Below are 20771 nucleotides of genomic sequence, written 5' to 3'. Positions count from 1 at the left end.
CCATATATACAGGGGCACAGTGATGTCGGGGGTTGCACACTTGTCTCTGCTCTTGTATACAGGGTGGTGTACAGGGCCATATATACAGGGGCACAGTGATGTCGGGGGTTGCACACGTGTCTCTGCTCCTGTATACAGGGTGGTGTGTACAGGGCCATATATACAGGGGAACAGTGGCGCCGGGGGGTGTACACTTCTGTCTGCTGCTGTATACAGGGTGGTGTACAGGGCCATATATACAGGGGCACAGTGATGTCGGGGGTCGCACACTTGTCTCTGCTCTTGTATACAGGGTGGTGTACAGGGCCATATATACAGGGGCACAGTGATGTCGGGGGTCGCAAACTGGTCTCTGCTCCTGTATACAGGGTGGTGTGTACAGGGCCATATATACAGGGGCACAGTGATGTCAGGGGTGCACACTTGTCTCTGCTCCTGTATACAGGGTGGTGTACAGGGCCATATATACAGGGGCACAGTGGCGCCGGGGGGTGTACACTTCTCTCTACACCTGTATACAGGGTGGTGTGCAGGGCCATATATACATGGGCACAGTGATGTCGGGGGTCGCACACTTGTCTCTGCTCCTGTATACAGTGTGGTGTACAGGGCCATATATAGAAGGGCACAGTGACGCCGGGGGTGTACACTTCTGTCTGCTGCTGTATACAGGGTGGTGTACAGGGCCATATATAGAAGGGGACAGTGACGCCGGTGGGTGTACACTTCTGTCTGCTGCTGTATACAGGGTGGTGTACAGGGCCATATATACAGGGGCACAGTGATGTAAGGGGTCGCACACTTGTCTCTGCTCTTGTATACAGGGTGGTGTGCAGGGCCATATATACAGGGGCACAGTGATGTAAGGGGTCGCGCACTTGTCTCTGCTCTTGTATACAGGGTGGTGTACAGGGCCATATATACAGGGGCACAGTGGCGCCGGGGGGTGTACACTTCTCTCTACACCTGTATACAGGGTGTTGTGCACGGCCATATATACAGGGGCAGTGTGATGTCGGGGGTCGCACACTTGTCTCTGCTCCTGTATACAGGGTGGTGTACAGGGCCATATATAGAAGAGCACAGTGACGCCGGGGGTGTACACTTCTGTCTGCTGCTGTATACAGGGTGGTGTACAGGGCCATATATACAGGGGCACAGTGATGTCAGGGGTGCACACTTGTATCTGCTCCTGTATACAGGGTGGTGTACAGGGCCATATATACAGGGGCACAGCGATGTCGGGGGTCGCACACTTCTGTCTGCTCCTGTATACAGGGGCACAGCAATGTCGGGGGTCGCACACTTCTGTCTGCTCCTGTATACAGGGTGGTGTACAGGGCCATATATACAAGGGCACAGTGATGTCGGGGGTCGCACACTTCTGTCTGCTCCTGTATACAGGGTGGTGTACAGGGCCATATATACAGGGGCACAGTGACGCAGGGGGGTGTACACTTCTGTCTGCTGCTGTATACAGGGTGGTGTGTACAAGGCCATATATACAGAGGCACAGTGATGTCGGGGGTCGCACACTTGTCTCTGCTCTTGTATACAGGGTGGTGTGTACAGGGCCATATATACAGGGGCACAGTGGCGCCGGGGGGGTGTACACTTCTCTCTACACCTGTATACAGGGTGGTGTACAGGGCCATATATACAGGGGACACAGTGATGTCAGGGGTGCACAATTGTCTCTGCCCCTGTATACAGGGTGGTGTGTACAGGGCCATAGTGATGACGGGGGTCGCACACTTCTGTCTGCTGCTGTATACAGGGTGGTGTGTACAGGGCCATATACACAGGGGCACAGTGGCGCCGGGGGTCGCACACTTCTCTCTACACCTGTATACAGGGTGCTGTGCAGGGCCATATATACAAGAGCACAGTGATGTCGGGGGTCGCACACTTGTCTCTGCTCCTGTATACAGGGCCATATACACAGGGGCACAGTGGCACCGGGGGGTGTACACTTCTCTCTACACATGTATACAGGGTGGTGTGCAGGGCCATATATACAGGGGCACAGTGATGTCGGGGGTCGCACACTTGTCTCTGCTCTTGTATACAGGGTGGTGTACAGGGCCATATATACAGGGGCACAGTGATGTCGGGGGTCGCACACTTGTCTCTGCTCTTGTATACAGGGTGGTGTACAGGGCCATATATACAGGGGCACAGTGATGTCGGGGGTCGCAAACTGGTCTCTGCTCCTGTATACAGGGTGGTGTGTACAGGGCCATATATACAGGGGCACAGTGATGTCAGGGGTGCACACTTGTCTCTGCTCCTGTATACAGGGTGGTGTACAGGGCCATATATACAGGGGCACAGTGGCGCCGGGGGGTGTACACTTCTCTCTACACCTGTATACAGGGTGGTGTGCAGGGCCATATATACAGGGGCACAGTGATGTTGGGGGTCGCACACTTGTCTCTGCTCCTGTATACAGTGTGGTGTACAGGGCCATATATAGAAGGGCACAGTGACGCCGGGGGGTGTACACTTCTGTCTGCTGCTGTATACAGGGTGGTGTACAGGGCCATATATAGAAGGGCACAGTGACGCCGGGGGGTGTACACTTCTCTCTACACCTGTATACAGGGTGGTGTATACAGGGCCATATTTACAGGGGCACAGTGACGCACGGGGGTTTACACTTCTGTCTGCTGCTGTAAACAGGGTGGTGTGTACAGGGCCATATATACAGGGGAACAGTGATGTCAGGGGTGCGCACTTGTCTCTGCTCTTGTAGACAGGGTGGTGTGTACAGGGCCATATATACAGGGGCACAGAGTGATGTCAGGGGTGCACACTTGTCTCAGCTCTTGTATACAGGGTGGTGTGTACAGGGCCATATATACAGGGGCACAGTGATGTCAGGGGTCGCACACTTGTCTCTGCTTTTGTATACAGGGTGGTGTACAGGGCCATATATACAGGGGCACAGTGATGTCGGGGGTCGCACACTTGTCTCTGCTCCTATATACAGGGTGGTGTACAGGGCCATATATATAGGGGCACAGTGGTGCCGGGGGGTGTACACTTCTCTCTACACATGTATACAGGGTGGTGTGCAGGGCCATATATACAGGGGCACAGTGATGTCGGGGGTTGCACACTTGTCTCTGCTCTTGTATACAGGGTGGTGTACAGGGCCATATATACAGGGGCGCAGTGATGTCGGGGGTTGCACACGTGTCTCTGCTCCTGTATACAGGGTGGTGTGTACAGGGCCATATATACAGGGGAACAGTGGCGCCGGGGGGTGTACACTTGTCTCTCCACCTGTATACAGGGTGGTGTGCAGGGCCATATATACAGGGGCACAGTGATGTCGGGGGTCGCACACTTGTCTCTGCTCCTGTATACAGTGTGGTGTACAGGGCCATATATAGAAGGGCACAGTGACGCCGGGGGGTGTACACTTCTGTCTGCTGCTGTATACAGGGTGGTGTACAGGGCCATATATAGAAGGGGACAGTGACGCCAGTGGGTGTACACTTCTGTCTGCTGCTGTATACAGGGTGGTGTACAGGGCCATATATACAGGGGCACAGTGATGTAAGGGGTCGCACACTTGTCTCTGCTCTTGTATACAGGGTGGTGTGCAGGGCCATATATACAGGGGCACAGTGATGTAAGGGGTCGCACACTTGTCTCTGCTCTTGTATACAGGGTGGTGTACAGGGCCATATATACAGGGGCACAGTGGCGCCGGGGGTGTACACTTCTCTCTACACCTGTATACAGGGTGTTGTGCACGGCCATATATACAGGGGCACAGTGATGTCGGGGGTCGCACACTTGTCTCTGCTCCTGTATACAGGGTGGTGTACAGGGCCATATATAGAAGAGCACAGTGACGCCGGGGGTGTACACTTCTGTCTGCTGCTGTATACAGGGTGGTGTACAGGGCCATATATACAGGGGCACAGTGATGTCAGGGGTGCACACTTGTATCTGCTCCTGTATACAGGGTGGTGTACAGGGTCATATATACAGGGGCACAGCGATGTCGGGGGTCGCACACTTCTGTCTGCTCCTGTATACAGGGGCACAGCAATGTCGTGGGTCGCACACTTCTGTCTGCTCCTGTATACAGGGTGGTGTACAGGGCCATATATACAGGGGCACAGTGACGCAGGGGGGGTGTACACTTCTGTCTGCTGCTGTATACAGGGTGGTGTGTACAAGGCCATATATACAGAGGCACAGTGATGTCGGGGGTCGCATACTTGTCTCTGCTCTTGTATACAGGGTGGTGTGTACAGGGCCATATATACAGGGGCACAATGGCGCCAGGGGGGTGTACGCTTCTCTCTACACCTGTATACAGGGTGGTGTGCAGGGCCATATATACAGGGGAACAGTGATGCCAAGGGTGCACACTTGTCTCTGCCGCTGTATACAGGGTGGTGTGTACAGGGCCATAGTGATGACGGGGGTCGCACACTTCTGTCTGCTGCTGTATACAGGGTGGTGTGTACAGGGCCATATATACAGGGGCACAGTGGCGCCGGGGGTCGCACACTTCTCTCTACACCTGTATACAGAGTGGTGCGCAGGGCCATATAACAAGGGCACAGTGATGTCGGGGGTCGCACACTGGTCTCTGCTCCTGTATACAGGGTGGTGTATACAGGTCCATATATACAAGGGCACAGTGATGTCGGGGGTCGCACACTTGTCTCTGCTCCTATATTACTGTACAGGGCCATATATACAGGGGCACAGTGGCGCCGGGGGTCGCACACTTCTCTCTACACATGTATACAGGGTGGTGTGCAGGGCCATATATACAGGGGCACAGTGATGTCGGGGGTCGCACACTTGTCTCTGCTCTTGTATACAGGGTGGTGTACAGGGCCATATGTACAGGGGCACAGTGATGTCGGGGGGTCGCACACTTGTCTCTGCTCCTGTATACAGGGTGGTGTGTACAGGGCCATATATACAGGGGCACAGGGCGCCGGGGGTCGCACACTTCTCTCTACACATGTATACAGGGTGGTGTGCAGGGCCATATATACAGGGGCACAGTGATGTCGGGGGTCGCACACTTGTCTCTGCTCCTGTATACAGGGTGGTGTGTACAGGGCCATATATACAGGGGCACAGTGCGCCGGGGGGTGTACACTTCTCTCTACACCTGTATACAGGGTGGTGTGCAGGGCCATATATACAGGGGCACAGTGATGTCGGGGGTCGCACACTTGTCTCTGCTCCTGTATACAGTGTGGTGTACAGGGCCATATATAGAAGGGCACAGTGACGCCGGGGGGTGTACACTTCTGTCTGCTGCTGTATACAGGGTGGTGTACAGGGCCATATATACAGGGGCACAGTGATGTCGGGGGTCGCACACTTGTCTCTGCTCTTGTATATAGGGTGTTGTGTACAGGGCCATATCTACAGGGGCACAGTGACGCAGGGGGGTTTACACTTCTGTCTGCTGCTGTAAACAGGGTGGTGTGTACAAAGCCATATATACAGGGGAACAGTGATGTCAGGGGTGCGCACTTGTCTCTGCTCCTGTATACAGGGTGGTGTGTACAGGGCCATATATACAGGGGCACAGTGATGTCGGGGGTGTACACTTCTCTCTACACCTGTATACAGGGTGTTGTGCAGGGCCATATATACAGGGGCACAGTGATGTCGGGGGTCGCACACTTGTCTCTGCTCCTGTATACAGGGTGGTGTACAGGGCCATATATACAGGGGCACAGTGATGTCAGTGGTGCACACTTTTATCTGCTCCTGTATACAGGGTGGTGTACAGGGCCATATATACAGGGGCACAGCGATGTCGGGGGTCGCACACTTCTGTCTGCTCCTGTATACAGGGGCACAGCAATGTCGGGGGTCGCACACTTCTGTCTGCTCCTGTATACAGGGTGGTGTACAGGGCCATATATACAAGGGCACAGCGATGTCGGGGGTCGCACACTTCTGTCTGTTCCTGTATACAGGGGCACAGCAATGTCGGGGGTCGCACACTTCTGTCTGCTGCTGTATACAGGGTGGTGTACAGGGCCATATATACAGGGGCACAGCGATGTCGGGGGTCGCACACTTCTGTCTGCTCCTGTATACAAGGGCACAGCAATGTCGGGGTTCGCACACTTCTGTCTGCTCCTGTATACAGGGGCACAGCAATGTCGGGGGTCGCACACTTCTGTCTGCTCCTGTATACAGGGTGGTGTACAGGGCCATATATACAGAGGCACAGTGACGCCAGGGGGTGTACACTTCTCTCTACACCTGTATACAGGGTTGTGTGCAGGGCCATATATACAAGGGCACAGTGATGTCGGGGGTCGCACACTTGTCTCTGCTCCTATATACAGGGTGGTGTACAGGGCCATATATACAGGGGCACAGTGGTGCCGGGGGGTGTACACTTCTCTCTACACATGTATACAGGGTGGTGTGCAGGGCCATATATACAGGGGCACAGTGATGTCGGGGGTTGCACACTTGTCTCTGCTCTTGTGTACAGGGTGGTGTACAGGGCCATATATACAGGGGCACAGTGATGTCGGGGGTTGCACACTTGTCTCTGCTCCTGTATACAGGGTGGTGTGTACAGGGCCATATATACAGGGGCACAGTGGTGCCGGGGGTCGCACACTTCTCTCTACACCTGTATACAGGGTGGTGTGCAGGGCCATATATACAGGGGCACAGTGATGTCGGGGGTCGCACACTTGTCTCTGCTCCTGTATACAGGGTGGTGTATACAGGGCCATATATACAAGGGCACAGTGATGTCGGGGGTCGCACACTTGTCTCTGCTCCTATATACAGGGTGGTGTACAGGGCCATATATACAGGGGCACAGTGGCGCCGGGGGGTGTACACTTCTCTCTACACATGTATACAGGGTGGTGTGCAGGGCCATATATACAGGGGCACAGTGATGTCGGGGGTCGCACACTTGTCTCTGCTCCTGTATACAGTGTGGTGTACAGGGCCATATATAGAAGGGCACAGTGACGCCGGGGGGTGTACACTTCTCTCTACACCTGTATACAGGGTGGTGTATACAGAGCCATATTTACAGGGGCACAGTGACGCAGGGGGGTTTACACTTCTGTCTGCTGCTGTAAACAGGGTGGTGTGTACAGGGCCATATATACAGGGGAACAGTGATGTCAGGGGTGCGCACTTGTCTCTGCTCTTGTAGACAGGGTGGTGTGTACAGGGCCATATATACAGGGGCACAGTGATGTCAGGGGTCGCACACTTGTCTCTGCTCTTGTATACAGGGTGGTGTACAGGGCCATATATACAGGGTCACAATGGCGCCAGGGGGGTGTACACTTCTCTCTACACCTGTATACAGGGTGGTGTGCAGGGCCATATATACAGGGGAACAGTGATGTCAGGGGTGCACACTTGTCTCTGCCCCTGTATACAGGGTGGTGTGTACAGGGCCATAGTGATGACGGAGGTCGCACACTTCTGTCTGCTGCTGTATACAGGGTGGTGTGTACAGGGCCATATATACAGGGGCACAGTGATGTCAGGGGTGCACACTTGTATCTGCTCCTGTATACAGGGTGGTGTACAGGGCCATATATACAGGGGCACAGCGATGTCGGGGGTCGCACACTTCTGTCTGCTCCTGTATACAGGGGCACAGCAATGTCGGGGGTCGCACACTTCTGTCTTCTCCTGTATACAGGGTGGTGTACAGGGCCATATATACAAGGGCACAGTGATGTCGGGGGTCGCACACTTCTGTCTGCTCCTGTATACAGGGTGGTGTACAGGGCCATATATACAGGGGCACAGTGACGCAGGGGGGTGTACACTTCTGTCTGCTGCTGTATACAGGGTGGTGTGTACAAGGCCATATATACAGTGGCACAGTGATGTCGGGGGTCGCACACTTGTCTCTGCTCTTGTATACAGGGTGGTGTGTACAGGGCCATATATACAGGGTCACAATGGCGCCAGGGGGTGTACACTTCTCTCTACACCTGTATACAGGGTGGTGTGCAGGGCCATATATACAGGGGAACAGTGATGTCAGGGGTGCACACTTGTCTCTGCCCCTGTATACAGGGTGGTGTGTACAGGGCCATAGTGATGACGGGGGTCGCACACTTCTGTCTGCTGCTGTATACAGGGTGGTGTGTACAGGGCCATATATACAGGGGAACAGTGGTGCCGGGGGTCGCACACTTCTCTCTACACCTGTATACAGAGTGGTGTGCAGGGCCATATAACAAGGGCACAGTGATGTCGGGGGTCGCACACTTGTCTCTGCTCCTGTATACAGGGTGGTGTATACAGGGCCATATATACAAGGGCACAGTGATGTCGGGGGTCGCACACTTGTCTCTGCTCCTATATACAGGGTGGTGTACAGGGCCATATATACAGGGGCACAGTGGCGCCGGGGGGTCGCACACTTCTCTCTACACATGTATACAGGGTGGTGTGCAGGGCCATATATACAGGGGCACAGTGATGTCGGGGGTCGCACACTTGTCTCTGCTCTTGTATACAGGGTGGTGTACAGGGCCATATATACAGGGGCACAGTGATGTCGGGGGTCGCACACTTGTCTCTGCTCCTGTATACAGGGTGGTGTGTACAGGGCCATATATACAGGGGCACAGTGGCGCCAGGGGGTGTACACTTCTCTCTACACCTGTATACAGGGTGGTGTGCAGGGCCATATATACAGGGGCACAGTGATGTCGGAGGTCGCACACTTGTCTCTGCTCCTGTATACAGTGTGGTGTACAGGGCCATATATAGAAGGGCACAGTGACGCCGGGGGGTGTACACTTCTGTCTGATGCTGTATACAGGGTGGTGTACAGGGCCATATATAGAAGGGCACAGTGATGCTGGGGGTGTACACTTCTTTCTGCTGCTGTATACAGGGTGGTGTACAGGGCCATATATACAGGGGCACAGTGATGTAAGGGGTCGCACACTTGTCTCTGCTCTTGTATACAGGGTGGTGGTGTACAGGGCCATATATACAGGGGCACAGTGATGTCGGGGGTCGCACACTTGTCTCTGCTCCTGTATACAGGGTGGTGTGTACAGGGCCATATATACAGGGGCACAGTGGCGCCGGGGGGTGTACACTTCTCTCTACACCTGTATACAGGGTGGTGTGCAGGGCCATATATACAGGGGCACAGTGATGTCGGAGGTCGCACACTTGTCTCTGCTCCTGTATACAGTGTGGTGTACAGGGCCATATATAGAAGGGCACAGTGACGCCGGGGGGTGTACACTTCTGTCTGATGCTGTATACAGGGTGGTGTACAGGGCCATATATAGAAGGGCACAGTGACGCCGGGGGTGTACACTTCTTTCTGCTGCTGTATACAGGGTGGTGTACAGGGCCATATATACAGGGGCACAGTGATGTAAGGGGTCGCACACTTGTCTCTGCTCTTGTATACAGGGTGGTGGTGTACAGGGCCATATATACAGGGGCACAGTGATGTCGGGGGTCGCACACTTGTCTCTGCTCCTGTATACAGGGTGGTGTGTACAGGGCCATATATACAGGGGCACAGTGGCGCCGGGGGGTGTACACTTCTCTCTACACCTGTATACAGGGTGGTGTATACAGGGCCATATCTACAGGGGCACAGTGACGCAGGGGGGTTTACACTTCTGTCTGCTGCTGTAAACAGGGTGGTGTGTACAGGGCCATATATACAGGGGAACAGTGATGTCAGGGGTGCGCACTTGTCTCTGCTCCTGTATACAGGGTGGTGTGTACAGGGCCATATATACAGGGGCACAGTGATGTCGGGGGTGTACACTTCTCTCTACACCTGTATACAGGGTGTTGTGCAGGGCCATATATACAGGGGCACAGTGATGTCGGGGGTCGCACACTTGTCTCTGCTCCTGTATACAGGGTGGTGTACAGGGCCATATATAGAAGGGCACAGTGACGCCGGGGGTGTACACTTGTATCTGCTCCTGTATACAGGGTGGTGTACAGGGCCATATATACAGGGGCACAGCGATGTCGGGGGTCGCACACTTCTGTCTGCTCCTGTATACAGGGGCACAGCAATGTCGGGGGTCGCACACTTCTGTCTGCTCCTGTATACAGGGTGGTGTACAGGGCCATACAGTGGGGAAAAAAAGTGTTTAGTCAGTCAGCAATAGTGCAAGTTCCACCACTTAAAAAGATGAGAGGCGTCTGTAATTTACATCATAGGTAGACCTCAACTATGGGAGACAAACTGAGAAAAAAAAATCCAGAAAATCACATTGTCTGTTTTTGTTTTCATTTTATTTGCATATTATGGTGGAAAATAAGTATTTGGTCAGAAACAAAATTTCATCTCAATACTTTGTGATATATCCTTTGTTGGCAATGACAGAGATCAAACGTTTTCAGTAAGTCTTCACAAGGTTGCCACACACTGTTGTTGGTATGTTGGCCCATTCCTCCATGCAGATCTCCTCTAGAGTAGTGATGTTTTTGGCTTTTCGCTTGGCAACATGGACTTTCAACTCCCTCCAAAGGTTTTCTATAGGGTTGAGATCTGGAGACTGGCTAGGCCACTCCAGGACCTTGAAATGCTTCTTACGAAGCCACTCCTTCGTTGCCCTGGCGGTGTGCTTTGGATCATTGTCATGTTGAAAGACCCAGCCACGTTTCATCTTCAATGCCCTTGCTGATGGAAGGAGGTTTGCACTCAAAATCTCACGATACATGGCCCCATTCATTCTTTCATGTACCCGGATCAGTCGTCCTGGCCCCTTTGCAGAGAAACAGCCCCAAAGCATGATGTTTCCACCACCATGCTTTACAGTAGGTATGGTGTTTGATGGATGCAACTCAGTATTCTTTTTCCTCCAAACACGACAAGTTGTGTTTCTACCAAACAGTTCCAGTTTGGTTTCATCAGACCATAGGACATTCTCCCAAAACTCCTCTGGATCATCCAAATGCTCTCTAGCAAACTTCAGACGGGCCCGGACATGTACAGGCTTAAGCAGTGGGACACGTATGGCACTGCAGGATCTGAGTCCATGGTGGCGTAGTGTGTTACTTATGGTAGGCGTTGTTACATTGGTCCCAGCTCTCTGCAGTTCATTCACTAGGTCCCCCCGCGTGGTTCTGGGATTTTTGCTCACCGTTCTTGTGATCATTCTGACCCCACGGGGTGGGATTTTGCGTGGAGCACCAGATCGAGGGAGATTATCAGTGGTCTTGTATGTCTTCCATTTTCTAATTATTGCTCCCACAGTTGATTTCTTCACTCCAAGCTGGTTGGCTATTGCAGATTCAGTCTTCCCAGCCTGGTGCAGGGCTGCAATTTTGTTTCTGGTGTCCTTTGACAGCTCTTTGGTCTTCACCATAGTGGAGTTTGGAGTCAGACTGTTTGAGGGTGTGCACAGGTGTCTTTTTATACTGATAACAAGTTTAAACAGGTGCCATTACTACAGGTAATGAGTGGAGGAAAGAGGAGACTCTTAAAGAAGAAGTTACAGGTCTGTGAGAGCCAGAAATCTTGATTGCTTGTTTCTGACCAAATACTTATTTTCCACCATAATATGCAAATAAAATGAAAAAAAAACAGACAATGTGATTTTCTGAATTTTTTTTCTCAGTTTGTCTCCCATAGTTGAGGTCTACCTATGATGTAAATTACAGACGCCTCTCATCTTTTTAAGTGGTGGAACTTGCACTATTGCTGACTGACTAAATACTTTTTTTCCCCACTGTATATACAAGGGCACAGCGATGTCGGGGGTCGCACACTTCTGTCTGCTCCTGTATACAGGGTGGTGTACAGGGCCATATATACAGGGGCACAGTGACGCCAGGGGGTGTACACTTCTGTCTGCTGCTGTATACAGGGTGGTGTGTACAAGGCCATATATACAGAGGCACAGTGATGTCGGGGGTCGCACACTTGTCTCTGCTCTTGTATACAGGGTGGTGTGCAGGGCCATATATACAGGGGACACAGTGATGTTGGGGGTCGCACACTTGTCTCTGCTCCTGTATAAAGGGTGGTGTACAGAGCTATATATAGAAGGGCACAGTGACGCCGGGGGGTGTACACTTCTGTCTGCTGCTGTATACAGGGTGGTGTACTGGGCCATATATACAGGGGCACAGTGACGCCAGGGGGTGTACACTTCTGTCTGCTCTTGTATACAGGGTGGTGTGTACAAGGCCATATATACAGAGGCACAGTGATGTCGGGGGTCGCACACTTGTCTCTGCTCTTGTATACAGGGTGGTGTACAAGGCCATATATACAGGGGCACAGTGACGCCAGGGGGTGTACACTTCTGTCTGCTGCTGTATACAGGGTGGTGTGTACAAGGCCATATATACAGAGGCACAGTGATGTCGGGGGTCGCACACTTGTCTCTGCTCTTGTATACAGGGTGGTGTGCAGGGCCATATATACAGGGGACACAGTGATGTCGGGGGTCGCACACTTGTCTCTGCTCCTGTATACAGGGTGGTGTACAGGGCCATATATAGAAGGGCACAGTGACGCCGGGGGGTGTACACTTCTGTCTGTTGCTGGATACAGGGTGGTGTACAGGGCCATATATACAGGGGCACAGTGACGCCAGGGGGTGTACACTTCTGTCTGCTCTTGTATACAGGGTGGTGTGTACAAGGCCATATATACAGAGGCACAGTGATGTCGGGGGTCGCACACTTGTCTCTGCTCTTGTATACAGGGTGGTGTGTACAGGGCCATATATACAGGAGCACAGTGACGCCGGGAGGTGTACACTTCTCTCTACACCTGTATACAGGGTGGTGGGTACAGGGCCATATATACAGGGGCACAGAGACGCCGGGGGTCGCACAGTGACGCCGGGGGTCGCACACTTGTCTCTGCTCCTGTATACAGGGTGGTGTGTACAGGGCCATATATAGAAGGGCACAGTGACGCCGGGAGGTGTACACTTCTCTCTACACCTGTACACAGGGTGGTGGGTAAAGGGCCATATATACAGGGGCACAGACGCCGGGGGTCGCACAGTGACGCCGGGGGTCGCACACTTGTCTCTGCTCCTATATACAGGGTGGTGTGTACAGGGCCATATATACAGGAGCACAGTGACGCCGGAAGGTGTACACTTCTCTCTACACCTGTATACAGGGTGGTGTGTACAGGGCCATATATGCAGGGGCACAGTGACGCCGGGGGTCGCACAGTGATGTCGGGGGTCGCACACTTGTCTCTGCTCCTATATACTTCTATACCAGGAAAGATCTTTGAACAAATTATTAAACAACATTTAAGTCAATACGTGGATAAGAATGAAGTGATCAAACAGAGTCAGCATGGGTTTGTAACTAATAAGTCATGTCAGACTAACTTAATTTCCTTCTATGACGGTATCACTGATTGGGTGGATCAAGGAAATGCTGTAGATATAGTATATCTTGACTTCAGCAAAGCATTTGACAAAGTCTCTCATACAATCCTTATTGAAAAAATGACTAAGTATGGAATGGACAAGGCAACTGTTAGGTGGATTCATAGCTGGCTTAGTGATCGGACCCAAAGAGTGGTCGTAAATGGCTGCACATCCAGTTGGAAGAATGTCTCAAGTGGGGTACCACAGGGCTCTGTCCTGGGCCCTGTATTGTTCAACATCTTTATCAACGATTTAGATGAAGGAATTGAGGGTAAACTGATTAAATTTGCTGATGACACAAAGCTAGGAGGGATAGCTAATACTAGAGAAGAGAGAGAGAGGATTCAAAAAGATTTAAATAAACTGGAGAAGTGGGCAGTAACTAACAGAATGGTTTTTAACAGGGAGAAATGCAAAGTACTACATCTGGGCAATAAAAATGAAAAAAGCATATATAGAATGGGAGGAATAGGGCTAAGTGACAGCACATGTGAAAAAGACTTGGGTATACTAATAGATCACAGACTGAATATGAGTCAACAGTGTGATGCAGCAGCAAAAAAGGCAAATGCAGTTCTAGGATGTATTAACAGAAGCATACAGTCTAGATCACGTGAAGTCATTATTTCCCTCTACTCCTCTTTGGTCAGACCTCATCTGGAATATTGTGTCCACATTTTAAAAAAGACATCAACAAACTGGAGCAAGTTCAGAAAAGAGCGACCAGAATGGTGACCGGTCTGCAAACCCTGTCTTATGAGGAAAGGTTGCAGGATTTGGGAATGTTTAGTTTGCAAAAGAGAAGACTGAGAGGAGACTTAATTGCTGTCTACAAATATCTAAAGGGCTGTCACATTGTAGAAGGATCAACTTTATTCTCATTTGCACAAGGAAAGACTAGAAGCAATGGGATGAAACTGAATGGGAGGAGACACAGATTAGATATTAGAAAAAACTTTTTGACAGTTAGAGTGATCAATGAGTGGAACAGGCTGCCACGAGAAGTGGTGAGTTCTCCTTCAATGGAAGTCTTCAAACAGAGGCTGGACAGACATCTGACTGGGATGATTTAGCGAATCCTGCTTTGAGCAGGGGGTTGGACCAGATGGCCCAGGAGGTCCCTTCCAACTCTACGATTCTATGATTCTACAGGGTGGTGTGTACAGGGCCATATATACAGGAGCACAGTGACGCCGGAAGGTGTACACTTCTCTCTACACCTGTATACAGGGTGGTGTGTACAGGGCCATATATACAGGGGCACAGTGACGCCGGGGGTCGCACAGTGATGTCGGGGGTCGCACACTTGTCTCTGCTCCTATATACAGGGTGGTGTGTACAGGGCCATATATACAGGGGCACAGTGACGCCGGGAGGTGTACACTTCTCTCTACACCTGTATACAGGGTGGTGGGTAAAGGGCCATATATACAGGGGCACAGAGACGCCGGGGGTCGCACAGTGACGCCGGGGGTCGCACACTTGTCTCTGCTCCTGTATACAGGGTGGTGTGTACAGGGCCATATATACAGGAGCACAGTGACGCCGGAAGGTGTACACTTCTCTCTACACCTGTATACAGGGTGGTGTGTACAGGGCCATATATACAGGGGCACAGTGACGCCGGGGGTCGCACACTTGTCTCTGCTCCTATATACAGGGTGGTGTGTACAGGGCCATATATACAGGGGCACAGTGACGCCGGGAGGTGTACACTTCTCTCTACACCTGTATACAGGGTGGTGGGTAAAGGGCCATATATACAGGGGCACAGAGACGCCGGGGGTCGCACAGTGACGCCGGGGGTCGCACACTTGTCTCTGCTCCTGTATACAGGGTGGTGTGTACAGGGCCATATATACAGGGGCACAGTGACGCCGGGAGGTGTACACTTCTCTCTACACCTGTATACAGGGTGGTGGGTAAAGGGCCATATATACAGGGGCACAGAGACGCCGGGGGTCGCACAGTGACGCCGGGGGTCGCACACTTGTCTCTGCTCCTGTATACAGGGTGGTGTGTACAGGGCCATATATACAGGAGCACAGTGACGCCGGGAGGTGTACACTTCTCTCTACACCTGTATACAGGGTGGTGGTGTACAGGGCCATATATACAGGGGCACAGTGACGCCGGGGGTCGCACACTTGTCTCTGCTCCTGTATACAGGGTGGTGTGTACAGGGCCATATATAGAAGGGCACAGTGACGCCGGGAGGTGTACACTTCTCTCTACACCTGTATACAGGGTGGTGGGTAAAGGGCCATATATACAGGGGCACAGAGACGCCGGGGGTCGCACACTTGTCTCTGCTCCTGTATACAGGGTGGTGTGTACAGGGCCATATATACAGGGGCACAGTGACGCCGGGGGTCGCACACTTCTCTCTGCTCCTGTATACAGGGTGGTGTGTACAGGGCCATATATACAGGAGCACAGTGACGCCGGGAGGTGTACACTTCTCTCTACACCTGTATACAGGGTGGTGGTGTACAGGGCCATATATACAGGGGCACAGTGACGCCGGGGGTCGCACACTTGTCTCTGCTCCTGTATACAGGGTGGTGTGTACAGGGCCATATATACAGGGGCACAGTGACGCCGGGGGTCGCACACTTGTCTCTGCTCCTGTATACAGGGTGGTGTGTACAGGGCCATATATACAGGGGCACAGTGACGCCGGGGGTCGCACACTTCTCTCTGCTCCTATATACAGGGTGGTGTGTACAGGGCCATATATACAGGGGCACAGTGACGCCGGGAGGTGTACACTTCTCTCTACACCTGTATACAGGGTGGTGGGTAAAGGGCCATATATACAGGGGCACAGAGACGCCAGGGGTCGCACAGTGACGCCGGGGGTCGCACACTTGTCTCTGCTCCTGTATACAGGGTGGTGTGTACAGGGCCATATATACAGGAGCACAGTGACGCCGGGAGGTGTACACTTCTCTCTACACCTGTATACAGGGTGGTGGGTAAAGGGCCATATATACAGGGGCACAGAGACGCCAGGGGTCGCACAGTGACGCCGGGGGTCGCACACTTGTCTCTGCTCCTGTATACAGGGTGGTGTGTACAGGGCCATATATACAGGGGCACAGTGACGCCGGGAGGTGTACACTTCTCTCTACACCTGTATACAGGGTGGTGGGTAAAGGGCCATATATACAGGGGCACAGAGACGCCGGGGGTCGCACAGTGACACCGGGGGTCGCACACTTGTCTCTGCTCCTGTATACAGGGTGGTGTGTACAGGGCCATATATACAGGGGCACAGTGACGCCGGGGGTCGCACACTTCTCTCTACACCTGTATACAGGGTGGTATGCAGGGGACATAGACGCACATTGTGTACAGTGACTTCAGGGGCGCGCACTGCAGATCCCCGCGCGTCGTGCCCCCGTCCGTGGATGACTCCGGACCCTCCTCTAGTACCGACACCCGGAGGCCGCACTCGCATCCCCGGCATTTCCTGGCGGCCCGTACCGTTAGAGATGAGCTTGGCGGAGAGCTGCTTGACGAGCTCATGGATCCGATCCCACAGGCACTCGGTACGGCAGCGCTCTATCTCCACCTCCAGCCGCGATCCGGCCTTCTTAGCGGCCATGTCTGACAGCAGCGGCCGGGCCAGAACACAGGCACCGGGAGAAGAGCCGCCGCCGGCCGGACACTGACAGCGCTGCGCCCCCTTCTGTGGGGACAAAGGAACTGCGGCCAGGGGTGACAGCGCCACCGCACTTGGAACTCTAGGAACTGCAGGCAGGGGTGACAGCGCCACCACGTGTGAAACTCTGGGATCTGCAGCCAGTGGTGACAGCGCCTCCTTGTGTGACACGCTGTGAATTGCATGCACAATGCAACTTACTTTTTTTTTGTTTTAGATTTATTGTTTAGTAGGATGGAATTTCCAGCGCTGGACTTCAGTTAAAAATACATCATTTATTGTAAATTCTTAAAATCGAACAGAAAAAAGTGTGGATAAGGACATACAGGCAGATGGGGTCTCTGGTGGTCTCCAACCAACGCGTTTCGACCTAGAGGGTCTTACTCATGGTTCACACTAGACCAATACTGACGACTACAAATAGTACAAAAACTAGTAAATCACAGTTGTTGGACAAAAGAATTAATGAAAATAGGGAGTATCCCTACCAGTTAACTCTTGCAAACACTCAGCCTAATGTGGAGCTGAAACAAAAACTAGTCAGAAAAACAGGAAAAAAAAAAAAAACTAATAAAAAGATATCATAAGAATATAATAACAATCACACATTAGGCTGAGTGTTTGCAAGAGTTAACTGGTAGGGATACTCCCTATTTTCATTAATTCTTTTGTCCAACACCTGTGATTTACTAGTTTTTGTACTATTTGTAGTCGTCAGTATTGGTCTAGTGTGAACCATGAGTAAGACCCTCTAGGTTGAAACGCGTTGGTTGGAGACCACCAGAGACCCCATCTGCCTGTATGTCCTTATCCACACTTTTTTCTGTTCGATTTTAAGAATTTACAATAAATGATGTATTTTTAACTGAAGTCCAGCGCTGGAGATTCCATCCTTTATTTTGCTTCAGTCAACACCCCTGATCAAGGTGACTCCGTGCGCAGGAGGATTATGGATCGCAACCGAGACTGGTGAGCTGACCTCCCTTCATTTTCCCTATCCTTCTATAATTATTGTTTAGTAGGGGAATGACAAACCTTTGCTGCTTATTTAATGCGACAGAAGCATGGATACAAAGAAATGAAACTTATCTGAAAGATGCAAACATGAAACACGTGGTTTTAAATTAAGAGAAAATTATGGGACTATTCCGAGCAAACACTGTATCCATACGACTATTTTGTAACCTTTTGCATAAAAAAACCCATAGTGACACAGGTATAAAAATGGAGATGTGTAAATAGTTTAATATATTTGCAATGCTTTAACTGAAAAAACAAACAAAAAAGCATACTTAATTCAGATCGATATGTAGATGAGCACATGAAATAATTTTTGATTGCTTATGTTTGTAATAGGGGCAGTCACCACTAGAGGGAGCGCCCTGTAAAGTAATTTATACAGTCACCACTAGAGGGAGCTCCCTGTGCAGTAATATATACAGTCACTGCTAGAGGTAGCTCTCTGTATAGTACTTCATAGTCAACACCAGAGGGAGCGCCCTGTAAAGTAATTTATACAGTCACCACTAGAAGGAGCTCCCTGTACAGTAATTTATACAGTCACCACCAGAGGGCGCTCCCTGTGCAGTAATATTTACAGTCACCGCTAGAGGGAGCTCCCTATACAGAAATATATACAGTCACCGCTAGAGGGAGCTCTCTGTATAGTAATTCATAGTCACCACCAGAGGGAGGACCCTGTACAGTAATATATACAGTCACCACTGGAGGGAGCTCCCTGTACAGTAACTTATAGAGTCACCACTAGAGGGGAAGAGTCCTGAGGAGAGCATTTGCATATTCCCAGTGCTTTCTGGGATAAGTGAAGAGTAGTGTTGAGCATTCCGATACCGCAAGTATCGGGTATCGGCCGATATTAGCGGTATCGGAATTCCGATACTTAATTCCGATACTTTTTTCATATCGGATTCCGGGATCGGAATCGGAATAGGAAGTTCCCATCATGCTATGAGCCTGCTTGCTTTGATTAAGCCAATGGGAATCCTCCGAAGTGTGGGCACATCCTGTTAGGCATGTAGGCATGTTAACTATTGGCATGGCTGTGATTGGCTGCCGAAATGATGTCATGATGCACTATAAAAGCCACCGCAGCCGCCATTTCTGGTCACTCTGCTGTGAATTCAGTTAGGGACAGGCTGCTGTAGAAGACTGTGAGGGACAGTTAGAAATAGCGATTCCACCAAACATCTAGTGCTTTACCCAGGCTACATAAACCACCACTGTAGCCTTCTTTGCCCTAGCAGCAGTGTTCACAGCTGTCTGCAAGGGCTGTGTGAGTGCAGCTCACGCTGTGGAGTGGGTCCTGCAGCTACGTCAGGCTGTAGGCCACCCAGTGTGATCACTGCTGCCTCATACATCTTTTATTTTTTGAGCTGCATTTTTTAAATAATTTCAATCTAGTGTGCTTCCATCCGTATCCATATACGTTGGTTGCAAACACTAGTAGTAGACAGCGGAGCCTTTCTGCAGCCTTTCAGTGCTAGTGTCCACTTTGCTGCACTGTTCACGGCTGTCTGAGAGGTCTCTGACTGTGTGTGAGTGCAGCTCACGCTGAGTAGTGTGTCCTGCAGCTACGTCTGGCTGTAGGACGCTCAGCGTGCGTCACTGCCTCACACATATTTTTATTTGAGTGCAGCTCATTTTTTCTTCTATTAGTGTGCATCCATCCGTCTCCATCTACGGTGGTTGCAAACACTATATAGGAGTACACAGCGGAGCCTTTCTGCAGCCTGTCAGTGCCAGTGCCCACTTAGCTGCACTGTTGACGGCTGTCTGAGAGGTCTCTGACTGTGTGTGAGTGCAGCTCACGCTGAGTAGAGTGTCCTGCAGCTACGTCTGGTTGTAGGACGCTCAACGTGCGTCACTGCCTCACACATATTTGTCTTTGAGTGCAGCTCATTTTTTCTTCTCCTATTAGTGTGCATCCATCCGTATCCATCAACATTGGTTGGTTGCAAACACTATATAGGAGTAGATAGAGGAGCCTTTTTTTCTGGCTTGTGCCCTGCCGGCGCAGCCAGATTAGTATTACCCAATTGTTTGGGAGCCTCATCTTTTGCATTGTAGGTTACCTGCCTGCATTGTAATAGCTCCAAAAAGTTGGTGATACTATCAGTTTCAATTCTTTGTTCTCATACTTTGAGTTTGTTTCAAACAAAGAAACCACATAAAAAGTTCACCAAACACTACATTTTGAACTTGTGTAGGCCACATCAGCTCCTATTAAAGTCTAGTCCACACACACACACTTCATAAAATTAGTGTTTCTTGTACCTGTAACCAGCTGTTCAGGAATAAGCACACTAAGGCCCCCCTTTGTACTTTTTTGCCTATCTTAAGCAGTCTTGCAAGATGAAGAAGGCAGGGAGTAAGGCGCGGGGGCGTGGGCGTGGAGTTTCAGCAGGGAGAGGACGTGGGGATTCTACAGGTAGAGGACGTGGGGATTCTGGGCCTGCTGCGGGCACCAGTGGATCAGCATCCCCCAGTTTTAGCAGGCAACAGTCCTTTATGCGCAGCTTTGTAGGACCTCAACGTACCCCACTGCTGCGGGAGGAACAAATTGAAGCCGTTGTCGGATGGATGGCAGCTAACGCATCGACTTCAATTACTTCCGCATCCTCTCAGGGTCAGAGCACCGAAGAGCAACCATCTGTCTCTTCACCACCTGCCAAAGTGCCCAG

General features: G+C 51.3%; 1 protein-coding gene across 3 annotated transcripts in view; it reads right to left on the bottom strand.

Moving 5' to 3' along the window:
* The window catches only part of TTC7B (tetratricopeptide repeat domain 7B), a 111242-nt gene extending 94083 nt beyond the window's left edge, over positions 1–17159 (bottom strand). Inside the window, exon 1 of one of the 3 annotated variants that reach the window (XM_073578180.1) lies at positions 16893–17159. In XM_073578180.1, coding sequence (XP_073434281.1) covers positions 16893–17013 — 121 coding nt within the window. In that variant the 5' untranslated portion in view covers positions 17014–17159. The remainder of the gene's footprint in view (positions 1–16892) is intronic. The other 2 variants (XM_073578178.1, XM_073578179.1) reach the window with 2 other exon arrangements.
* Between the last annotated feature and the right edge of the window lie 3612 nt (positions 17160–20771).

Source organism: Dendrobates tinctorius, unplaced genomic scaffold, assembly GCF_039654945.1.
Source record: "Dendrobates tinctorius isolate UK_male_01 unplaced genomic scaffold, ASM3965494v1 ptg000058l, whole genome shotgun sequence".
In the NCBI taxonomy this organism is placed as follows: Eukaryota; Metazoa; Chordata; class Amphibia; order Anura; family Dendrobatidae; genus Dendrobates; species Dendrobates tinctorius.
The sequence above is the reverse complement of the archived record's forward strand: the minus strand, read 5'-3'. Positions and strand labels throughout refer to the sequence as shown.